The sequence below is a fragment of the Orycteropus afer genome, unplaced genomic scaffold (genome assembly GCF_000298275.1).
Source record: "Orycteropus afer afer isolate SDZICR_OR568_19922 unplaced genomic scaffold, OryAfe1.0 scaffold00094, whole genome shotgun sequence".
Lineage (NCBI taxonomy): Eukaryota > Metazoa > Chordata > Mammalia > Tubulidentata > Orycteropodidae > Orycteropus > Orycteropus afer.
In genome coordinates this window covers 5,988,576-6,013,036 of record NW_006921681.1, presented here as the reverse complement: position 1 = coordinate 6,013,036, position 24,461 = coordinate 5,988,576, and the positions used below count along the sequence as shown (strand labels likewise).

General features: G+C 56.6%; 1 protein-coding gene across 1 annotated transcript; it reads right to left on the bottom strand.

The window, feature by feature from the left end:
* Nucleotides 1-326: 326 nt before the first annotated feature.
* Nucleotides 327-22,984, bottom strand: TMEM201 (transmembrane protein 201). The gene is made up of 12 exons (XM_007942601.2): nt 22,872-22,984; nt 22,280-22,282; nt 16,088-16,205; nt 15,144-15,338; nt 13,694-13,870; nt 11,930-12,282; nt 11,086-11,289; nt 4,876-5,108; nt 3,409-3,477; nt 2,517-2,816; nt 1,598-1,735; nt 327-424 (listed from the first exon to the last, which is right to left on the bottom strand). The coding sequence occupies exons 1-12, from the start codon at nt 22,982-22,984 to the stop codon at nt 327-329; spliced, it is 2,001 nt and encodes a 666-aa protein (XP_007940792.1).
* Nucleotides 22,985-24,461: the final 1,477 nt, after the last annotated feature.

Genomic DNA, 24,461 nt, shown 5'->3' with positions numbered 1-24,461 from the left:
CAGTCCCTTGAGGGTCCTGGGATCAGAGTGTCAGCACCAAACACACTCTCGACATCAGCCCTGAAGTCAGCACGTGAGGGCTGTGGCTCACAGATGCTCCTCCCGGCCTCAGATGGTCGGGTGAGAAGGGGGCAGCCTAAGGCAGGAAAGGGTCCCACTGTGCAGGCCGCTTCCTGCACTCTTGTCCTCCGTGACCACGAGGTCATGGGCCTTCCAGAGGCAGGCAGAGGCAGTGGTGGCTGCTCTGGGGGACTTCTGAGGCTCAGCCGCCGACCACTCTGGCCCCAGGTGGCCATGGGTAGTGGTAGAGGTGGCTGGGCTGCTGGTCAACGCAGGCTCTGGTACAGGTAGGCTGAGGTGAAGAGGGCATTGGCAGCCAAGCTCACAGTCAGAAGGCCACGGACCAGGGAGGGGCTGAAACGACCTGCAAGAGCAGACAGACCCAGTCAAGGGTGCAAAGATCAGGGGCGACATGTGGGTGGGGTGTCTACTGGCTAAGTGCACATGCTCACCTGTGAAAAACAGCTCCTGGGGCTGTGAGGGTACCTTCCCAGGTAGGTGACACCTCACCCCCATGTCACTACCTGACCCAGAGGTTGCCTCACCTGGAAAGGCCACCCGGGCTTACCCATGGTTCCCTTTTGAAGTGTCACTTCCCCAGAGACACAGCCTTTCTCTAGGCTGAACCACTGCATGGGTGCTGGGCTAGGATCCTCAAGCTTGAGCCTCAGCAGTGAGGGGGGCTGTGACCCCCACACGTGCAGATGAGGTGCCTGGGGTTCAGGAGATGAGTGACTGCCCTGCCTCCAAGGCCATGCTCACGGACCGAGGCTAACTGGCCCCAGCCTGTGTCACCTGCTGGCCATAGCCCACTTCCAACCTGCTATGGAGCTGCCAACTTTCAGGCTCAGCTTAAAATGACCCCTTTCAGGGACGCGCCTCTGCTGCTGCACCACCTTGGCCGGCACCTAGGCTTCTCCCAGGGGAGACCAACAGGCTGGCAGGCGAGCCTGTCGAGAGCTGAGAACGTGCCGCGGGCTCTGTCAGAACTGCTGATCTGAGCTCAACCCCTGCCCAGGTCGTCACGGTTTGAAACCAGGCTACAAGGTCCCCAGCCACACCGCTGGCCTCTGCGCCACACTCTACGGACCAGCACGGTCTGAAAGGAGAAAGAGAGCTTCACATCTGCTGCTCCAGCACGCGGCGACCAGCCCATGCAGCTCAGGAGCATCTGAAACGTGGCAACGGCGGCAGAGGAAGTGGACTTTTGGTTTTCATTCAATTTTAACAAATATATATTTAAATAGCCACCTGTGGGTAGAGGCTGCTGTGATGGCAGGTCTATGTCCTAACCCTCCTGCAGGGGACTGCCGTTTGCTGGGTGGTCAGCTGCCTGAGGAGGTGGTTAGCACCTGAAACCCCTTCCACCCTCCTTGCTGTTTCAGGGTGTGGACCTCTCCAGGCAGTGTCCCACCTGTGCCCACTGGGATGTGAACCTCTACAGGGAGTGGCATCCTCCTCACCCCCCACTGGGACATGACCCTCTCTAGGCAGCAGCCTCCCCCACCTGCCCTGCCCCGCCCATCAGGATACGAACCTTTCCAGGTAGCAGTCTCCTCGGAGCCAGCTCTGGTGGTGGTGTCCACCACACAGGTGGACGACTGGGACGAGTCATCTTCCTTTTTGATGGAGCGGCTGCTACAGGCACGGCCTCTTTCTGGCATTGCTCCCATGTCTGTAGAGAGAAGAGACGGCACAGTGGGTGCTCACAGTTGGCCCCTGGGACAGACATGGGGCAGGTCCACCTCTCAGCCAGGACACAGGCCTTGGGAATGGCAGCCAGTGCCAGTCCCCACCTGTTCCCGTAGGCAGTGGGAGGCCAGTCCCTCCTTCAGGGCAGGTAGTTTAAGATCAGGATGGCAATCTCCAGTGCCCACGGTGGGCCTTGAGCAGTGGTTGGTCAGTGGGGCAGTGGGGGGAACTCGGACTCCACTAGAGAAGATGTCTTGCCTGTGACCAGGCTTCAGGCCCAAGGAGGCCAGATCTTCTGACATTATAAGTGACACAAGGTGACCAAACATTCATGTACAATTTCTAGATCTTAAATATTAGAACCTCAATAAAAAGTTTCAAAATGCTGTGAAAAACAACACTGAGCAAAACAAGTCTGTGCCCCGATACAGACTGGCAGTGTGTGACCTGTTTTAGAGCCATCCTGAGAGGCAGAGGACCCCAAGGCCAACCACAAAGAAGAGATGATTGGCCAGCAGAGGGCAGTGTTGTAGAGGGTCCAAGGCCTCCAACCTGGGCTGTCTGGGGCTGAGAGAGTAACTGTACACACGTGGATAGGAGCAAGGGCAGCCCTGGGAGGCCCCACTGTGTGTGTCACCTCCTTGAGGAGCCCAGGTCATACAGACGAAATGTGTCACCAAGGCCAGGCCTCAAGGTCTCCATCCCACACCACCCCTCGACCATCCCTTTTGGCCCCTGGTCCACAGGACCCGGCCAAGTCATACCCATGGTGTGCTTGGTGTCCCGTGGGAGTGGCCTTCGGGGGACCTGGGGCGACTCAATGGTGAAGAGGCTGCCATCATGGGGGGAGGGCTCATCTGAGCTGCTGGGCATGTTCGGAGTCTCCCCAGGGGATGACGGGAACAGCAGCAATTTCTGGCCCTTCAGGTTGAGCCGGGCGGGGCTGATGAGGGGTCTGCGGTGGCGCAGGGAGCCAGAGCTAGAGGCCATGGAGCCGGCCACAGAGGGCGCTGGGGAGGGGAGCGGGGAGGAGGGGCAGCTTCCAGACAGTAGAGAGAAGTAGTCTGCGGGGAAGGGGGATGAAACAAACCATGACAGTAATAAAGCTTGTTTGCTACTGTTGCAGTAATATTCACTGTATGCTATTTGTCCCTGGTGCTTCTGTATATTAACCCAAGAAAATATTGTAGGGTAACTGGGGGGCAGAAGGGTGTCTGCCGGAAGCCAGGATGAAGGGCAGACTCACAGAGCCTCAACCATGTTCCCCTGTCCTCTGTTTCTGTCCAAACCCCTGATCTCCCCTGGGCTGCAGGCCTACCCTTTGGAGATACAGGGTCATTTAACCCAAGCCCCCACTAACAGCTGGCCCGAGAGCAGCACCTCCACTGGAGTCCCCAGTACGATGGCAAGCACTGACTACATGTGCTTGATGTCATCTAATCCTAATAACCATCAGCCCCATTTCCCTGAAGAGGAAACTGAGGCACAGAGGGATGAGTCAATTGTTCAGGGATGTGCAGCTAGGGGTGTCAGGCTGGGGTTCAGTTACGAAGCTGTCTGACCCTAGAACATGTGCTAACTGCTCCATGTCCCACCGGTCCTGGTAACACTGCCCACACCTGGAGCAGCATCCCCTTCTTAGCTCTCAGTTCTTACCTGGCACAAGAACTTCTGATGGAGACACCTGGGAGGGTGGGCGGCTCCCACTGAACAGATAACCTGAGTCTGGAGCAGAGGAAGAGTGGAGAGCAGGTCAGCCTGCGTACAGCGTGCCCCCCACTCACTCCCGCCAGCCGCTAGATGGTCCTAAGTCCAACCTGTCACTCACACTGCTTTAATGAGAACTCAGGTTCTGATGGATTCTGAAACCACCTTTGAGGTGGGCTGGGCCCAAACGATCACTTGCATTTTTGTTGCGAAAGAAACAAAAACTCAGGGCAGTTCTCAGCGATGACTTGGGCTTGGACTCAAGTCCTCTGATTCCATGTTCTGTGTCCTTCTCTCTCCTCCAGACCTGGCTTTCCAGCTATCTTGAGTTCCAGCTTCTCCACTAACTCTAGCCCCTCACCACTTGCGCAGCCTCTCAGGACTTATGGAACACAATGCCCTTTTTTGAATCAAGTGCACCCCAAGCACCACGACTCTTTATCTTTTCGGTGTCATGTTCCCCAAGTGTCAGCTAAGAAATGAAGAAAGAGCAGGTGACTGCCCTAAGCCCTGCGTGGGCAGTCAGCTGCCCCCCTCCACCCATTGGGCTAGAGGGCCTGAGGCCACAGCATACTGCTTGCCCCCCCCACCAGGCCATCCCACATGAAAGGCTAAGGGTGGTCATGTGACCCAAGCAGGGCCAATCAGAGTCCTGCAAGAATCCTCTTCCTCCTGGTTTGACCAAGCTCCCACCCGGGATCTAAGGGTGGGATCCCAGCTTGTAGCCCCCCAGCACTAGGCCTGGCACCCAGGGAGCACAGCACCCAGGAAGGGAGGCAAAGCCAGTCCACACCAGAGGGCTTCCCAAAGGTGGCAAGGGCTCAGCCACAAAACACTCATAGGCCCTGGAGTATGTTTAAAATTAGGTCTGATTTCCAGCCAACTGCCCAGGGATCCTGTTGGGAAAGGTGAGGGAGGAGACAGGACCTCCCCTGTGGCTAGACTTTCCTGACGACAGGGACCAGGTCTTCATTGCCCTTGGGTCCACTGGCAGAAGTGCTCAGTATGCTGACTAGTGACTTGAACTAAGTCCCTGACCTTCTGGATTTCACCAGAAGGCGCCAGCCCCCAGCATCTCAATCCTAACAGTGATATAATAATGGTGAGAACAATAGTGAAAGACAAACCCGAACCACCACGCACATTCACTCAGCACCTATCATAGCTGGCGCCTCCTCTGTCCTTAAACACATCATCTCACTGAACCCTTACAACCACCCAAGGTAGCTTCCTCTACCAGGCCTGTTTTTTTGAGGGGCAATAGGCTCAGAGAGGTGAAGATGCTGCCAGCTGCGCACGGATGCTCCAGGACTCAGGCCCAGTTCTGTCTCAATAGCAGGAGCCCCACCTGCTCCCCTGCATGACCTCCCACCCCTGTTCCCCAGAGACCCTGTGCCCAACATCTGTGCCTCTTACCTGCTCGGGTCAGAGAGGGCATGGTTCCCAGTGAGAGGGCCCGGTGGAGGCGGCCTGGCAAGGAGGAGGGAGAGGCCCGTCGGGGTGACCGAAACAGCTGCTGGTTGGCGAGGGGCAGGAAGCCAGGCGGGGTGGGGATGAGCAGACCAGGCGAGGCACCTCCAACTCCTGGGCAGGGTATGGCCGGGCTGGGAATGGTGGGGAAGAGGCCGGCAGGGTCTCCTGGGAAGTACCTGCATGAGCCCGGTGGGCCCGGGAGAAGGGAGAGGGTCAGCCCAGGTGGCCTCTGCACAGCTGCTCCAAGTCCCACCCCACTGTGCCAGGCGGGTCTGAGTTGGGGTCCTCAGAGGTGGCGTGCGTTAGTTAAAGCGGAAAAGCAGTCCCACCACATTTATGCCATTAGGAGCGGGTGGCTGGGAGGTGCCAGCATGACCCACCCCTCCCAGCATGCCCCTCAGACCCCACTCAGGCTCACAGCAAACTAGTTCCACTACGGGTCTCGGCATTAAAGTGACACTGTCGCCCTTGCCAACCTCACACCACTCCTTTGCCCAGCCCTGAACGAGACATTCCATCAAGGTTACTACTGGGCTTGGCCCTGTCCTTGCCACTTCCTGTTCCATGCTGAGCGCCTCACGGCAGCCTCAGCTTCCGACAGAGCACATGAGTTCAGACCAGGGGAGCAAGGCTGCAGCAGGGATTCCAAAAGCCAGACAGCAACCTAGGTGCCCTCCGCTCCCCAGGGCCTGATTCTTCCAAGTCCTTCTGAGCCCCACGGTAGCACTGCTGTGGGGGGCTGCCTCCCACTCTTGGACACTGGAAACTGTTTTCTTTAGCCTTGTCCTGGAACGAAGCTGTCACAGACCCGACTGCCAGGCCACAAAACAAACTCAAAGCTTAGGGAAGCCCCGTCAACTGCCCGCAAATGCTGCCTGACAGACAGAAGGTGACAGTGTCTCTTTAACTTGAGAAGAGAACAAATCACACAACAGGACCTGAGGGCCCCAAGCCAGAAGGTCAACCATGCTTCTGATTAAGGCAACCAATTACAGAGGGAGAGAGAGGGAGGGGGCAGTTAATACATTAGTCTACCATCTGGCGGGAAGCCCAGCCTTACCTCGGTCCCCAGGGATAAGCGAGCCCACTGACATCTGCCACCAAGCGGGCAGGCTAGCTTGGGCCTTCCTGCAGGCTGGTGGCTGGCTAAGGCCCCTGGCATGTGTCCTGACCCACTGCTCAGGGCATCACTAGCCAAGCTAAAGTTCGAGTCCCACTGATTCCTCAAGCTATTTCCACCTCCTTGCCTTTTAAAAACATTTTATAGGGAAAGTGTGGGGTTAGCTGGTGACATCCTAGAGAATCACGTGACCTTTCCAATGGCTTCCAAAGCACCTGGGCTTCAGAACCAAACAAGGCCCAGTGTCTGGGGAACATGGTGATATCAAGGCTAGAGTTCTCACCTGGTTATTTCTACACAGGCCCAGGTTGGCCATGTCTGCTCTAACCCCCGACCCTCCTCCCAAGCCTGCCTGATCCCCACCTCCCTGCCCTCAAGGGACATCGGGGACATTCCACCTCTAAGTAGGAATACAATCTGCATTGCCATTTTAGATGTATGACACCATTAAGCAGGACAGCACCCATGGCCTCGACGAGCAGCCGGAAGATAATTCCAGGCACCTGTAGGAGCAGCCAAGGCAGGCTGGAGCCTGGAGACGAGTGGCTCCATAATGTGTGAGCCTTCGTAGGAGAGTGGGTGCCCGTCTCCTTCTCTGGAGCCTGTCACGGAAGAGCAGTGAGGACAACAGGATGCTGGGGACCTCCTGCAGGCTTGCATGCCCAGGCACTCACAGCAGATGGTAGCAGGACCCTGTACTGGGCTTCCTGTGTCCGACTGCCATGGGGCAGTGCACAGACAGGGCAGGCGGTCTGGGCCTCAGAGGGGCCACCTGGGGCCCCACAGGCTGGCTCCAAGAATAGCTGGGTCTTGCCAGCTCTTTCCTGCTTTTCCCAAATCCTGCTCACACCTGGGGCTGCCCAGTGATAACACTTGAGTCTCTCATCCACTTGGCAAATGTACGTCTCTGACGTCACTAGCTACGTCGGCACTGGATGGGAAAGTTCTTGGAGGTCTGACCCTTCTTGCTGTGATACTTTAAAAAGTAATATCACTCAACCAGTTAATCCTTATAAGGCGCCACGTGTGAGCTCTCATCACAACCGTACTGCTGGAGGACACTGCTTTGGAAGTGGGTTCAGAAGCAGCTGTGTGAGCCCAAGACGGACCCTGGAGGGTGCCCTCTCCAGTTCAAGGAGCCCAAAGGATGCTCCTTAAAGCTTCCAAAAGCACTGGAGTTCCAAGTGGTGAGAGCCTCCCCTCGACTGCCCTGCACCCACAAACCAGGTCTCAGAGAGGGGCTGTGAGCCCAAACCCAAACCTTCACACCCACCTTGGGAGGGGGTCAGGCCTATTCTACTCAGACTCAACCTTGAGGGAGGTGGTCAGTCTTCTCCAACCAAACAGCCCTGGTTGAGGGTGGAAGGACAGATGACAAGGTTTTCAACAGCCATTCATTGTGACCCAGCAAGGCAGGCGACAGGGCTGGGCCCAGAGCCCAAAGCCCAGCTCCAAATTTGACCGCCAGCCTGGATTCCCATGGACATGCCTATACCCAAACCCCAACCTCCCCCCACCTTCCCAGGCACAGAAGCATTTCTAGAAGAACACGAAAGAATAAACAAAAAAGACATGGAACCTGAAGCCAAACCGGTATAGAGCGGGCCCGGGAGGCATTTATTGAAAACACAGCATCAACACACACATCTGTGGCCAGGAGCGGTGTTTACAGTGATTAGAGAGCACTAGACAATTCTCCACAATCTACGACACAGAGACAGTGACTCAACAGTCAGAAAAGACAGGGCGGGGGGCCTGGGGCCGCAGGACGAGTCCTGGCGGTCTGTTCCTGGGCCAGTGTAACTGCAGGAGCCTTCTCCGGTAGCTCGTAGGAACGAGGGCGGACCAGGAGGGCCAAACCAGCCAGATGTACCACTGGATAATCCCACCTCTGACCTGGGATATTCTGATGTTTGTCCCCAGTTGTAGCGGGTAGGGGATGGGACAGGACACGTTCCCAAAGATGACACACTCGTAGTAACAAGCCACAACCCCAGGGATGCCAGCACTTCTTCCGCCGTTGCCAACAGCGTCAAAAGGGGGCTGGAATAGTCTCCAAGTAATGAAACTTAAGGGACAGTTGAGTAATTTAAAAAGTCACACAAAACTTTAAAAAGGCTGGGAACCCTTCTTCTGAAGAGGCTCCTCTCCCTAGGCAGTCTGCTTTTCCATACTCCGCTAGAGGGCAGCAAAGACGTCTGCCTAGCAGGGGGCTCCCGGCCAGGAAGAGAGCTAGTTATGGTTATTATAAATAATTTAATTTAAATACACACATACACACAGATGTCCTGCTTCTACCCAATGCCAAGCAATGCAGTAATTAGCATCTCACTGTCAGCTTCCCCGAATAGATCCTGGGATACAGGGAAAGGGATGCAGAGTCAATGGGACCCACTCTGAAACTACTGACTCCTCTTCTCTTTGATGGGTCTTGAGTTGGGGCAAGGAGGGCGGGACACAGGCAGGTGGTTCCTTCCCCCTCTGAAAGACTACCATGGTGACTTCTGGCCCACACGTGGGACTCCCGGCTCTTCCCCTGCTGAGCTGTGCCATTGGAAACAAAGTCCCCTTTAGGTCTCTCCACAGTGGTTTTCACCTCCCTCCACACCATGAGGGCAGCAGGAAACAAGTTGGCCAGCAAGGTTGAGGCCTTGCTTGAGGTCACAGGCAGGGGCAGGAGCATCATGGAAGGCCCTAGAAGGTCTCATTACACATGGGCAGATGCCAAGGAGTGTAGGCTGCCATCGGCTGCTTGGGATAGGGCAGCTTGTCGGGATACCCTTGGATGTAAAAGACTCAGAACAGTGAGGCTCGTACACCATACGCACCCCCTCTGCAGGGTACCATGCAGGAGCAACCGGGCACACGGTAAGTTTGAGAGTGCTCACACCAACTGGCCCCTCAGGCCAGCTAGCTGGTGGCCCTGTGGCTAAATGTGACCCTCATGCCCTTGTCATCTGTTTGCCCTCCATGTCCCCCGGGCACAGAATGGAAGGGCTGGCACAGCCTACTCATACCTTCTAAAAGGGAGCTTAAGCTCAGTGATGTTTGGCCCTGGCAGGGAGCACGCAGCCCACCTGGGGTCACCAGAGAGTGCTGCACCAAGGAGGGGACAGCCACGATCCACCTTCCCAATGTGACCCTCTGGGATGCAGTCCTCAGCTGGGTATAGCCTCTGCATGGGACGGTGTTCCAGTTCTCAGTGGGCACCCACATGCACCGGTTCTTGTGACCCTCACCAGAGCTTGTGAGAGGAAGCCGGTCATTTGGCACCAAAGCACAGCCCCAAGAGGTCCCACGTTTGAGCTGCCTGGGGCTATGATACGAATCTGTACATAGTGGGCCCCAGGATCCAGTTCTCCTAGTTCTTACCCTGGGGCCTGCTCTAGGGGATAGGGACAGGGGACCACAGCTGGGACGAATTGACACCAGCAGGGCCCAGATGAAAGACAGAGGCAGGGATAGCAGGCAAGGAAGAAGGGGCAGAGAGTAGCTGAGGTTGCACTCCAAGGATCCTGGAGAGGGGTTTGCTTTCAACTTGCAGAGGGTAAACTGAGGCTGGGAACAGGAAGGATCAAGCCAAGACTACACAGCTGCAAAGTGGCAGGTCTGTGCCTGAAACATGGCTGAGGCTACACACTGCTCCTTTCCATGGGGTGGCTGACTCCTTGGGCCAGTCTTTTAGGGACTTTGAGTCAGCCCTCAGGCCCTCTTCCCATCCGACTCAAGGAGGGGAGGCACTGGGCTCGGACAGAGCGAGGTTGAATAGGGTCTGCAGCTGCCAAGCTGTGGAGGTGGAGAGCAGCTACATGCATGAGTGGATGCCAGGACAGGTGGGGGGTGGTGACAGGCCAGAGAGACAAGAGAAACAGCCTGGCATCATTGTGGGCTGGTGTGCCCCTTGGGCAGACTGAGCCCCTACACCTTAGTTCTAGGCATCATATGGGGTGAATGGAGGAAACTGGGGACATCCCAGGTGGGGGAGGTGGGGGTTGGTATATGACCTGGCAGCCAGGGGCAGCCTTGAAGCAGGAAGCCCCAGCCTGGTCCAGTGGGAAGAGTGTGGAAAGACCAGCTGGGCGGGGAGAATCAGGGCTTCCCAGGGGCACTGAATGCCCAGTATTGTCTGTCTGGCCCACAGTAGAGCCAGACAACTAAGAAAAAGACTGAATTCTTCCCTGACCTGGGACCACTCCCACCACAGCCTGGTTGCAAAGACAACACCTGCTGGCCACGAGAAGCAGGACTTCCCACTGCCTGTCTGTTGAGGACAGCTGGCCCCAGGAAGGTCTGAGAACAAGGGGCTGAGGGCAGCTCTAGAGGAACTAGCTCACCCTTCCAGCCCTACTGGGCTTAGCAGGGTTGGTCCAGTAACAAGGAGAACCAAGGGGATGGTCCAGATGAGAGGGTCCACATGGGGACAAATATGTGAGGGCCCTGCCCTGGTCTCCGCTACTCTGCCTGCCTGTGCCAAGCAGCCCAAGTGGTCAGGCCATGTGGCGAGGGCTCAGCCTGCATGTGCCCAAGGCTTCAGAGATGGGGCAAAGTGAGAGGGAAGAGCAGAGCAGGGCTGCACCCTCAGCCAGTGGTGTCAGAGGCAGGAGAGGGCTCAGGTGAGGGCGGGGGCCTGGAGCTGCCAGCAAGAAGCCCCAGGTCAGAGGCAGGCTTGTCCCCAGAAGAGACAGTTAGAGGGTCTTTGGCCAGAGAGATGGCCACAGTAAGAGCACCTAGAGGCACTTGGGGAGTGCCTTAGGTCAGGGGGGATGTGGCAGATGGCTTGGTGCTGACAGGAAGGAAAAAGGGGCAGGTCTGGTTCATCAGGCAAGTGCCATGGCTGGGGTAGACCTGGGCTCTAGGCTGGGTGAGGGAGGAGTGAGGCAGGCGGGAAAGGGGGAAGAGAGGGAGACGGAGACAGAGAGAGAGAGAGAGAGAGAGAGAAAGAAAGAGAGAGGCCCTACTCTGGGCTGGGGAGCAAAGCTCGAGGCCTGTCCATCCGTCTGTCCTCCCCCCACAGTCACTGCTGCTTCTCTGACCTTCGGGGCCGGACCCTCCGTGGGCCTGTTGCCTTCCTCGTGGCCACGGCTGCCGTGAAGCCCACCAGGCAGCACAGGGACGTGATGCTGAACTTGAGTGTGTCCAGCCAGCTGGGCGAGGCAGCCTGAAGGTACTGCTCAGCTAGGTGCAGCCCCAGCAGCAGAGCCCACAGGCAGGAGGCAAAGGCATCGATCCTTCGGAGCCTGTGGGGACATTGGGGACAGAGTGAGTGCCTGCTGAGCAGACCTAGGTCCTCCCCCCCCATCGCAGCCCTTCCTGCCTCCTTCACCCCAAGCCCCACAGGCCTGCCCCACCCCCACCCCAGGACAGATCCCACAGCCAAGAGAGAACATGGGCCTTGGAATCCCTCCTCTGAGCAGGCTAGAGGGTTTCTCCTTTGCCTCAGTGTTATAACCTGTAGGATGGGGATAAGGAGATCTCCTCCAGTCACCTCAAGGACGGAGATGACGTGGACACAGACCTTGGTTTGGGACCTGCTGCTGCTTAGGCTGCCCCCCTCGCAAGGTAGATTGTCACTGTCACCATGATTTCACAGATGAGGTGCTTTCGGCCCTAACACATAACGGGGTGTATGGGGGGCTATCTCTGAAGGCCACTGCCTTGTCCATCTCACCACCAGACTCTCAGCCCCCTGGAGAACAGGGACTACGTCTTGTGGCAGCTACACTTGAATTCTGCCCAGGATCAATGCACTGAGCTGGCCAGCAGACCTGGACTCTTGTCCTGAGAGCCTTCCTTTCCAGAGTACTGTCTCAAGATAGTGATCCAGGGCATAAACCCCAACTTGTTGCCCTGCACGCCCCACCGGCCCCACACACCCACCTGAGGCGCCCTGCCAGAAGCATGGCCAGCAGGCAGGTGAGCAGGCCGAGCACCACAACGCTCATCTGGTGGCTCTGCCCAAAGGCCCAGGCTTCCCGCAGCTTCTCCACCGTGGGCTCCGGCAGCAGGCCCAGCAGCTGCCGCCAGCCGTCACCCCCGGGGGCGGTGCCATTGTCAGGCATGGTTGAGCCATTGCCCCCAGGTGGCAGGGCAGGGGGCAGGGCGGCCCCTGGGGCGAAGGGGTCGCCTGCACTGTAGAGGGCGGTGGTCAGCAGGAAGGCACAGGCCAGGAATGCGAGGGCACGGAGCACGATGACTTGCACCGGGGCCTTCACCGCCGAGGAGCAGAAGCTCTAGAGAGCGGGAAAGGGTGACTGGTCAGCAATGACAGCCATACCTCTCCACTGTCCCGCCTGCCACCCTCTCTGGGCCTGGATTCAGGATGCTGGGGTCTTGTGTGGAGGCTGGCAAGGGCTGCACTGCTCGCTGAGCCACCTGCCTCCTGGCGATCAGAGATCACCAGGCCTTGAGCTCCCCTCCTGCGTGTTCTCAGCTTAGTCTAGCTGTCACCTCCTGTTCCACAGACTTGCCTCATTTCTGGGCCTCCACATCCCCATGAAAGCTGCTGAGTGGAAGAGCACCACCCTAGAGAAATCTTCCGTGTCACAGTAACCTTGTTCTCCCAAAAGGAATTATCAGACATTCTGGTACCAAAAATTTTGTGACATTAACTAGAATTTCGAAAAAATGTACAGATAGCACTGGCAAAGATGAAACTGAAAAACACAACATGCAGTAGCCAAGCTAAGGGAGTCCTATAAGTCAAAGAACCACGAAAATCCAGAAGCCAGAGTGTGCCTTGTTTTCTGCTGTGCAAATGCATGACTGCTGTGGTGACATAGCCACAGCCACGTGGACAGAAACCACAGCTCAACTGGTAACACAGCTCAGCTGGTACTAGGGGTGGGTGGGGTGGGGTGAGGGTTTGCAGTTTCTTTGGGTGTGTGTGGGGTGCTTTTCCCTTTGAACCCCACTTGCTACTATACCTGATTTTAAAAAAATTATCAGAGTACTCCATTAGTGATGGAGTTGTTGTTGTTGTTAGGTGCTGTTGAGTCAGCTCCAACTCACAGCCCGATGTATGATGGAATGAAACACTGCTTGGTCATGCACCATCCTCACAATCCTTGCTACATTTGAGCCCATCCTTCTTTTTTTTTTTTTTTTTTGACGCTATTGTACTCCATTAACTATGGGCAGTAATGGACTACCATAATAAAAAAAAATCTTAATAGGTTTTAGCCAGACAGCTGTGGGCCTGACTTCCAGTTCTGCTGCACACTAGGGGAGGCGTCCTAGGCATGTTATTCAGCCCCCTTGAGTTGGGTTTGCGCAGCTGTGAGTAGGGTCACAGGCCTAAGAGTGTAGGGCAGGACCACCATGAGGAATGCATGCAGAAATGCAGGGATGTGCTCAGATACAGCAGGCAATCTGCCATCTATGCTGAGGGATGCAAATCATGAACACATCACTGAGGTCAGCTGTCACTCTCCTGCAGACACCCATGTGAGCTGATGGCACAAAGGGGCTAGGGGCCTGGCTAGGAATGAGTCCCCCTGAGAAGGTTGCTTCCCCAGGGAAAAGAACCTCAGCTCCAAAGCGCAGACCTATAGCCCCTGTGGGCTTGGCCCTTCAGAAAGGGGTTTCTGCACCAACCCAATGACTGCGATGACCCCGTGTGCCCTGCAACATCCTGCGACCGACCTGCATGCAGGACTGGTCGGCCTCCCGGCGCCTGAACTGGTGGCTGAGCAGCAGGGCACGCAGCTGGCGGTTCTGGTGCTTGATGTAGTACTCCACAGCTGCCTGGCAGGGCCGGCACAGCTTGTACATCTGCTCCAGGTGGTGCCGGTACACCTCGATCTCCTCATCATACCTGCTCTGCAGGGGCAGGGGCGGAGGCTCAGAGTCTACGGGGTGGTAGTGCAGACCCAGCCCCCTACTCACAAGTGAGGTGGCCAAGGGCAAGTTCCCCTACCCTGGACCTGATGGCTCCTTTGCCCACTGCACAGGAAGGTGTAGGAACTATGGGAGAAGGGCCAGCATGGAGCCCAAGACAGCAGGGGAACAGAAGCTGCTCTGATAAGGTTCCATCACCTAGAGGTGGCGGCTGGAGATGGGAACGTCTCAGCCCTGGACTTGAGAGTTCTGGGAAAGTGGGTGACATCGGGGAACAGGGCTGCCCCTCTCCTGATGCCCAAAGCCTGGAGAACCCTAGTGAGCCCCACGTGGGTCTATGGGCCTTGGTGTGGACTAAAGAGGTCTTTTAGCTTCAGGAACAGCCCAGAAGACTCAAGTCCCGACCTGCCTTCCCCAACACAGCCCCTCCCATTTCCATGGGAACCCCCAAATTTCCATCAGCAGTGGTTAGGGAGGGTTACAAGTTTGATCTCTTGCTGGGACCAAATTTGCCAGAGGCTGCCCCGGTAGCCGAGCCTTCATACCCCTTCTCTTCTTCCCTACCCCAGCTCTAGCTCACCTCTTCTTCTCCAACTAGGCCCTTGGGCCTCAGTTGGAATCTGGTCCTTGAGGCCACGAGAGCCCTGGGACTGGGTGAGTGTAGGGGCAGGGAGGGTGGGCAGGCAGGATAATCTAGATAAAGGCTCCTGGATGCCACAGTGGGCTTCGAAGAGGTGAAGCCTGGGCTCAGGCAAACTCCTAATGCCAAGCTTCCCAGCAACTTCTACCTTCTTTCCTCTCCAAGGAGCCAGAAGCATCCTCCTCCAACTTCCAGACTGACTGTCTGGCCAACTGAGGGACAGAGGGAGGAGGACAGGACAAGCCCAGCAGGGCCCCAGCTGGTGTGGGGGGCATTCCTCACCCTCCCTGGGGACACCTGCCAGGAGCCTGAGGACCCTGTCTCCCTCTGCCCAGGGACAAAACCTTCGGGACTGGCAGGAGTTGTGGTTTCCACGGTGTTCTGAGACTTGGAACCCAGACAGCAGCCATAAGACACAGGGAGATAAATTAGAAACAGCACACCCCAGAATGTGAGGCTACTGTGGGGTCAGGGTAAGAGCCCCCTCCCAGGTGCTTAGGACAGAATAGTGACTGCCTGGGAAAGCAGAGGCCAGAGGCGTGGAGTTGGCACCAGGCCAGTGCCCCACCTGCATCCCCCAGCCTGGCCCCCTCCCTGCCTGTCCAGCGGCCTCACCTCCTCTCGTGGGGCGAAGGCAGCCAGCTGCTTGATCTTAGTGGTCTGGTGGTGGCTGCACCTCTTGCAAAGGAGGACCTGGCTGCTCACCCACTGCTGGGGCTTCGTGGGGTCACAGGGGCTGGGTGTGCTGCTCACCACGTGGTTCAGGTGCTCCAGGTACTGGGCAGGGATAGGCTTGTTGTAGTCGCCATTCTGGGGGGTGAGGGGGAGGTAGGACCCACAGTCAGTCAGGGAATCCCAAATCAGAGGCCCTGAGCAGGGAGGCCCCAGGGGAGGGGTGGTGCTCTCAAACCTTACCATTCTTCCTTTCTATGCAACTGCAGAGGCCATTCTTCCAAAGTAATTTCACATGGAATCCCAACAGGCAAAACACAGAGAAACCCAGATCCCACTTCTTGTCCACACTATCACCCGACCTGGTTCCTCAGGCACCTACAGCTCTGTGGAGCTCAGTCTGCAATCTACTGTCTAATGCAGGGGCCAGCAATCCGTAGCCTGCTGGTTGGCTACCTTTCTTTACAAGCAACGTTTTATTGGTACACAGCCATAGTCACTTGCTTTCAGACTGACTATGGCTGCATTTGTGTTGCAATGGCAGAGTTGAGATGTTACAACTATGCAGTGACTGTATGGGTTCAAAGCTTAAGACATAAGCTATTTACTATAAGGCATATACAAAAAATGTTTGTCCAGGCCTAGTGGAAAGCAAGGAGAATAGGCCTAAGAGCCAGAGAAACCTGGGTTTGAACCCTAAGTCCATACTTTCTAGTGCTGTGACAAGCCACCTCAGCTCTCTGAGCCTGTTCCTCAGCTGGACAAAGAAGGAGCACAGGGCCAGGGCAGGGGGAGGAGCCCACGAGAAGATTCCTGGGAAGCGGCAGGTGTGGGCCAGGCCCCAGAGGCAGATAGCCTCAAGGTCCCGCCCCCAGCCAGTGCCATACCTCCTGGAAGCCGTTGTACTGCTCGCAGTGGGGGCAGTCCCAGCAGTTGCGGTTCCCATAGGGCACCACGGTGTCCTGGTTGCAGAACCAGCAGTTGACAATGGTGTGGGTCGGTTTCCTGTGGATGGAAGGAAGAGTGAGGTCATCCACAGCCCGCCTTAGGCCCTGCTCTTCCACCTGCAGACTGGCTGACCTAAGCCCTATCCCATCCCAGGCCGCACACTGAGACTGGATGATGGTGCGTCTGCATAGGACGGAACAAGGATGCACACAACTCAGATTTTTCTTAACCTCTTGCATCAAAGCAGCCCCACAGTGGTCACCAATTCACCAGATCTCTGGGCTCCAGTGTGTCCATGCATTGACCCAGAGCCACCAGCCCCTGGTGTCCTGCTGCTTGGACATAGGGGACAACGAGGCTGAGGCTGGCCAGGCCACAGGAACTATCTGTCAGGCTCCAGTACTCCGCTGCCCCGAGGCTCCCAGGCTGCAGATACGGTGCTCCTGGGAGCTTTCCTGACTGAAGGGAGCCTGCTGTGCTCACAGGAAGACAGTCCCCTGGACGCCCAGGCGTAGGATCAGGGCCAGCTGCGCAGTCCAGGGCCAACCCTCAGCCCTCCCTGGTGATGAGACGAGGGCAAACAGGCCACATATGTGGTGACAGGTGGGGTCTGCGGGATAATCCTAGCCCAGATACTAGGGGATCTGTCTGCTGCAGGACACAGGGAGGGGGCACAGCAACTGCTCAGCAAACAGTCCTGTCCCAGGAATCTAGATACAATGTAGGCAATGGCAGCAGCTGCTTGAAGCCTGGGGTCCTGGCCTTATGCCTCTTATGCCTCTGCTCCCCCACTCTAGGGAAGCTGCCTTCCCTGGGTCCTGCCAGGGTGGGAGCCACACCACAGACGGCCCTGTTTGCCAGAGGGCTTGAGGGCACAACTGTCAGAATTCACCCCCCCCCCACTCTTCTAGTGGGACCACAGGAAGCCTCTTGCTCTCCCCTGGCCTTGGCACCGTGTCTGTGAAGTGGAAGCAATCGCAGCACCCTTGCCATCTGAGCGTTAGGAGGACCTGGTGACAGACACAGGCAGGTGTTCTGCAGACAGAGGGCCACTGCTGTTACAACCCCACCCCTGCCTTGGCCTGGGAGGAAGCCTGGCTCCTGATACCAGCAGCCACTGGCTGGCCCTGCCCCTCTTGCCTGCTGATTAATGGCCAGTTCCCCGAGTTCTCCAGCCTCAGTCTTATCACCTGTCAACTGGAGACCACTTACTTTGCAGGGGACAGGGCCTGTCCTGGAGCGTTACTGTTGTTAGCTGCCACTGGGCCGATTCTGACTCCGTCTAGACTAGAAATGCTCCATGGGGTTTTCAAAACTCTGATCTTTTGGAAGCAGGTCACCAGGGCTGTCTTCTGAGGTACCCCTGGGTGGGTTTGAAACACCAACCTTTTGGCTAATAATCAAGTGCTTAACTGTCTCTGTCAACCAGGGACTAGTATCCAATAAATGGGAGTTATGGCGGTGGGGGGAGGCATAGAGAAGAAGGGAGAAACCAGATCCTCAGAAGGGACGTGGATACTCCCTGGTAGCACCCCCCTGCCCACCACTCCAGCACAGGCCTAAGCCCTCACGATGGCTGGCAAAGGGCAGCAGCATCTTGTCAGCAGCACAGGGCTCACGAGAGAATCTGGGATCGTGCTTAGTCTGTGGCAGCCTCCAGTGCCTGCTACTGTTCCACTGGCAGTGATGGGAAGAGGCGCTCGCCACAGCTGAGTGGAAACCCACTCTGCCAGGGGGTTGGCCTCCACAGGATTTGGCTTTTGGTGACTCAGGCAACGAGGCCCTGATATACACTCTGTTAATTTGTACCTACTTTAGAGGCTTCTTTGTGACTGTGACACAGGCTGCTCGTCCCCGTTATGCTCCCTCATCCCTACAGCCCTGTGCCTGGGGCAGTGTGATGAACCTGTCCATCTCCAACAAGGGCCGTAGCCCTTAACCCTGTCCACATCGGCCCCAGACCCCACTACACCCCATCCACCCGAGAAGCTGAGCAGAAAAGCACGTGCTGGCAGCTGACGGATACAGGGACACAGGGAGGGGAGAGATGCTGGCCTAGGACCCATGACATGTACACAGGAACTGTGGTTTCAGCCCAGGGAGCCTGTCCAGGGCCCCCCTTGGGAGCCATTGCCCCTCTCTGAATTTCTAGCTCTGTTGCCAGGGAAATGGCTCCAGTCTCAGACTGATCCCATGTTAATCCCTGCCAGAGCAGGAGGCCTCTCCCCCGGGTGCCCACTCCACCTGCCTACACAGTGTCAGGCCAGGTCTGAATGCCAGGAGTCATTGCTCATGGTCCTTGGGGCGAGCCTGGGATAGAGAGCCTGCCCACCAGACCAGTCTTGGCTCTCCAGAGCCCTATGTGTCAGACACGTGCACCAGGGATGTAAACCCCATGTAGGGCCATGCCTACAGTGCCCTCACAGTCCTCCAGCTGGCTGGGGGTCCTGGCCTCCAGAACATGCCTGCCTTCTACCCAGCCCAGTGCCAGGCTTAGTGTGGTATTGCTTTCACTCAGGGAATTACTCCCCCCAGGAACCCCTAAACCCATGTCTCTCCCCCATGCCAATTCAGCTCCACCAGCTTCTGGGACAAACCACATTCAGTGTGACCAGGTTTGAGGTGACAAGGCAGAATGCCCTTGTCACACAGGTAAGGAAGCCAGAAACAGAGAGAAGGAGGTAGGCCCTGGAGAGAGACCTCTCTCCCTCCTAGGGGCACCTGGTCTGGGCTCTGGGCAGCTTGGAGCCCAGCTGCAGGCCTCCAAGGCCCCTAAGCCCTATCCCGGGCAGGCCACCTAAGGAGACAGGTTGTGGGCCCCAGTGGATGGCAGGCCTTAGGCTGCCACCACCTCAACACCGAGGCTTGCTGGCTCTGCAGGGGTCCGGGCGACAGGAGGCAGCTGCACACTCTGGGCCACCCCTCCACCAGCCCAAGAACACACACTGCAAAAAAGGGAGAACCTGAGAACATATCCCCTTAATGTCGATGTCGCTATTAGCATCCACAGTGGGGGGCCTGCTCTAGGTGTTAGCCCAGCGCTTGAGGCTGCAGCTGCAGGTCTTGTGTCTAGGAACCTGCCAGGGTCAGATACCTGCTATGTGCCCAGTACAGTGCCACGTGGAGACACAGGATGGGACAGACCCACCTGGCGAGTACAGAGATGGCCTGTGTGAATCAGTCTCCAGGGGGCCCAGCCCCCCTCTCCCCCAACCAGGGCCCTGGCCACTGAGTGCTGGCCCCAGCAGCCCAGGGAGTCAGAGGTCAGCTCCAATAGGACATCCTATGACAGAGGTCCGCACCTGCTCCTCCGGGCCATGGGTGGGCTTTTGAGGAGGCTGTCCTCATACCTGCCACACCACTGACCCCACATATACCACACTGACCTCAAGGCAACAGAAACACACGTGTTCTCCCGTTCAGCCTGGGCTGCAGCGACCAGGCACCAAAACACCCCTGGGCACACAGGACTAGATGGTCCTTCTCCTGCCCCTACCATCCTCCTCAGAGCAAAACACACAAATCCACAGCAGCCCTTCTGACACTAGGCAGAAACCTAACCCACCATTCTGGGGGCAGGCCCTAGCCTTGGGGGACCACCCCCAGTCACCTCAATCCAACAGAAATGCAAAGATGAGCAGGGCCCTGTCCACTTCTGAACTTGACACAAGGACAAGGATGTCAGCCTCAGGGGCCAGATGGTGGCAAAAGCCACCGGAGAGGGGCCAATAGGTGGCACACTGCAGTGGCCTAGAGTGATGTGCTCACTAATGGGCCAAAACAAAAAAAACCAAAAAAAACAAAAAAGAAAAAAAGGAGATGGCCCTCAGGCAGACAGGGCTGCGAGGTGAAGGCCCAGAGAGGAGCGGTGCAGCATGCAACCAGAGAGCAGTGCCGTTTTGCTGGGGCGTGCAGCACAGGGGCGAGAGTGGGGCACTGAGCCTGGGCAGGGCGGGGCATCGGCAGATGCTGAAGGCCAGCCACTGGAAAGTGCACAATCCCAGCGAACACAAGCAGTCCCTGTGGTTCCTGCAGGACAGGGAAGCGCAGTGCACAGACATGGCCACACCTGATTTTGAGAGTAGATAGGAGAGTTTGGGTAGGATGAGCATAAAAAGCTTAGGGTTGCCATGACCCCCTGGACACAGGGTGAGCAAACCCATGTGTGTGTAAAAGAGAACTTTGCTTCTAGCCCTGAGACTGTGTTGATGGTGGTGGCCACCCAAGGGGCTGAGAAGAGGCCAAGGTGGTCAGTGAGGTCCCAGACATGGTGCCTGGTTCAGAGCTGGAGTCAGGCAGGGACTGATCAGGTGGCTGAGGCAGGTGGCCTGACCTCTCTAACTTGGGAGGTGAGGAGAGGAGTAGCACCACCCCAGGAGGTTGCTACTGCGGTTCTTGAGGGGGCTGTATGTTTCGCACAGTGTCTGGTTTGTCATCAGCACAGAAATACTGGCTGTTATGATAATAACAGTAGTGTGGGTGAGAAGGCTCCACGGGAGGGAGTTGGGGTCTGCCCTGACACGCTCTGGGAGGATAAATGCCCTTCTGAAAAGTGACCTCTCTCACCAGACCCTTACTCTCTGAGCAGAGAGTGGAGGACGACAGATCCATGGTGCGCCAGGCAGCTTCTCTTTTCATGTCTGGCCATAGGGCCATGTCCCTGACCACTGCAACCCCTGTGCTGAGCCTACACATTCCCACCTGCCAAGTCGCCTTCAAAAAACACCTCTCCTATGTGCCCTCCTGGGGGCTGCTCAAAAAACATGCTGCCACCAAAGCCAGCTTCATCATCATCCCACTGTTCCCTGGCCCGCTATCTTCCCAGAGGGAGGAGGCTCCGGCTGCTGGGCTGGTCTTGTTTCTGAATAGCAACACTTGCTGATTGATAACCTCTGGACAAACCCAGTGCTGTGTGCAGACATCCCTGAGCATCCAACCGCAACCCCAACCCACAGCAACAGTGTAACACCATGGCTCTGGCCCACCCCACTGTGCCCCCTGTACCCAGCTCCCCAACACTTCATAGAGGCAAACCCAGCCACGCTGCACCTAAGATGCTGGGAAGCTTGGGGATGATGCAGAGTCACACCTGTTCCCTGTTCTATCCAGGCTCCGACTCTTGGGACCACTTCCCTATCCTGAGTTGAGGAAATATCATCCAGGAGAAACACTGGCCTCTGGATCCTACACTTCAGACCTTAGTGCTCTCGTGGATAAAGGAACCAGTTTGGACCAGCTGGTCCTGGAGACACCACCACCCTCAACCTCTAGAAATTGGACAGGAACTGGTACACGCACACCTGGGTTCTCAGGGGTCATTGTCTTGGTTGCAGCCTGTCCAGGAAACCTCCAACTTCATCCCTATACTCATCTCTTCCCCTGGGAGCCTCCCCCTCCTCAGTCTGCAAGTCTGGCTCATTCTCCAGGCCCAGCTCAAGTCCCTCCTACCCTTTCCTCCCCCAAGAAGCCTGTGACTCAACCACTCTCACTTATTTCTCCCTTCTGACTCAAGAAACACTACACGGTACTGGTTAAGGAAAAACAAGACTTGCTAGCTGGATGGCCTGGGTTCAAATCCCAGCTCTGTAACTTAATGCTGAGTGACCATGGGCAAGTCCTTTCACTTTTCACCAAGTATCTGAGCATCCTTTAGCAGTCCTTGAGGAAGCTGCAAACCTACCCATTCTGTCCCTAGGATGTCCTCACAGCCTTGCCTTTTTCCCTTGTCCTCTGGGAAGGTGGGTTAGGTGGGAAAACAGTCCTCTCTTCCCGAGGCCCTGCTAAGGCAGGAAAACATTAAAATTTTAAACCCTGATCAGGAATACAAATAAGAGGTCATCTCCAAATATGCAGGTCAGCATAACCTCTGGGTGCCATCCAGCCAGGGCTGGGGGCTGCCACTGAACTAGCCCAGCCCCCCTTTAATGTCCCCTGAAGTATCTCAGGCAGGATCTTGAAGGCAGTGTTTCCCAGTGGTTAGGGCTGTAGGCGCCAGAGGCAGACAGTTCAATCCAAATCTTGGTGCTTCCACTTGACCATTCATTTAACCTCTTGGTGCCTCAGCCTCTGGGGAGCAGGGCCTGAGAATATGAAATGGGCTAACAGGAAGACTTTAACACAATGCCCAGGACATCCTATGCAGATCAATAGAGGATGGCCATTATCACCATCATCCCAGCGTGGTGGTGCTGTGGGGGGGACCAGGGGTCAAGGCCACCAGCAGGACACAGAGGAGTGCCTCTATCTTCATCGGCTGCTCGATTCTTCTGCAGTTTGGGTGGCCTAGGTGTGTGTGTGGGGGACAGAGGGTGTTTCGGACCTTGCGTGGGAGCTCTGTGGGTACTCTCGCCTGCACCTCACATTCCCAGAGTTCCTGTGCCCACTCTGAATTCCCCTCAAACCCGAGCCAGACTCATCAGCCGCTTCCTGAACAAAGATTCCCAACTCGGGCTTTTTTAGGTGGGGGTCTACGCGCATCAGCCAACAGGCCGGCTTCCCAGCGCGATGCTGTGGCCTCTGCGGGACCCCGGGTAAGGAGGCATCTCTGAGGCCCGCAATCCGGGGGAAGGAGGCGCGCGAGGGCTGCCGGCAGGACACCCACCATGCGGGGGGCTGCAGGGCCGAGGCCGAGAGCGGCCAGCAGGCGACAGGGAGCAGGCTCGGGAGAGCGGGCGGGGCGGCCGCGTGGGCCTGCAGAGGTCGGCAGCATGGGCCCGCACTCACCTCCGCGCGATCCGGTAGAGCAGCACGCCGGCCGCGGCGCACGCCGTGACCCCTAGGCCGCCGGCCAGGCCGGCTGTGGGGCAGCCGGCCAGCAGCGCGCTCACTCCCTCCATGGCTCCCACGCGGGATGGCAGCCGGGCAAGGCGGCCGGGAGGACTAGCTGACCGAGTGGGAGCGGCGGCGCGCGCCCCTTGCGCCGTGACCTTCGCCGCGCTTTGTAGCCGGCGCGGGCCCGCCCCCTGACTCTGCGCGCGCCCGCTGCGCAGCCAATCAATGAGTGAGGAGAGCAGGGGCGGGCGGGGCGCCGGCGGAAGCTGTGGGCTAGGCTCCGACGCGCCCCACGCGGCCAGAGTTGGGATACCGCCTGGGAGCCGGCTCGGAGCTACCCCTCCGCCTGGGCCCGGAACTCTGATGGCGGCTGCAGTCGTCCTTGCAGTCCCTCCGTACAAAGTGCGTCCACCTACTGCAAGTGAGCGGAGAGCATCTCCGGCATTTTCGACTGCACTGTCATTAGTCTTTTTCTTTCGCTATTTCTCTTCCCAAATACTACGCGGTCTATGCGCTCAATGATCAGTTTTGCTGATCGTTGCAGCTCCTTAAGGAACTTCCACTGAAGCCACCTCCCCAAACTCACTGCGGTCGAGTATAGGAAACATTATTGTCCATCGATAGGGGTGAAGTTCAACAAATTATAACGCAACTATTAGAATATCAGAGCTATAGCTGCTGGCCTGGAGGGATGGTGCACTGCTTTAAAAAAGCAACGTGCAAATATCCAAAGTTTGAAAAAATAAACCCCTATAACACGTGTAGCTCTGGTGGCATCGTGCCTAAGGCATTTGACTGCTAACCAGAAGGTTACTTCGTAGTGATACCCCCTCGGAAACCCAAGGAGAGGTCGCTGAGTTGATCCGACTCCATGACAGTGCATGGAATTATAACACGTGTATGCTTGTAGAACATCTGGTGGTGTAGTGCCCAAAGCACTTGACTGCTAACGAGGAAGTTGGAGGTTCAAACCCACCAGTCACTCCATCAAGGAAGACCAGGCAATCTACTTCCATAAAGATTCACCGCCTCGGAAACCCAATAGGGGTCACTATGAATCGAAATTTACTCCATGGCAGTGGGTTGTATATATATATTTTTTGTAGGGTCACTTTATCAGAATTGACTCATGGCAGTGGGTCTTCAGTTTTGTTTTTGGTTAGAGAATGGTTAACGTTGAATTGCTAACACTGGTTACCTCAGCAGGGTGGGATAGGAAGAGGTTAACTTTATGTAAGTGTGTCAGCATTGTTGATTTGAGCTAAATTACCTTTGTTATAATAGTAATAATAAGAAAGCTAACGGTAGGAAATATTTGTGTTTAATTGCAAATACGTTCCAATGCTCCCACAATGTTTCCAGTGTTTTGAGCTCCACATTAAAGTTCTTTGCGGACAGTGATGGCTTTTAGATTTGGGGGCAAATACTATACCTTTGCTTCCTGATGCTCCATTGTTCCGTCCAACACCCTAGTCCTATGCATTCACTGGATCACTGGATTGGATGAAAGAAGGACCACAGACAGTGAGGGAGCAAGGATGA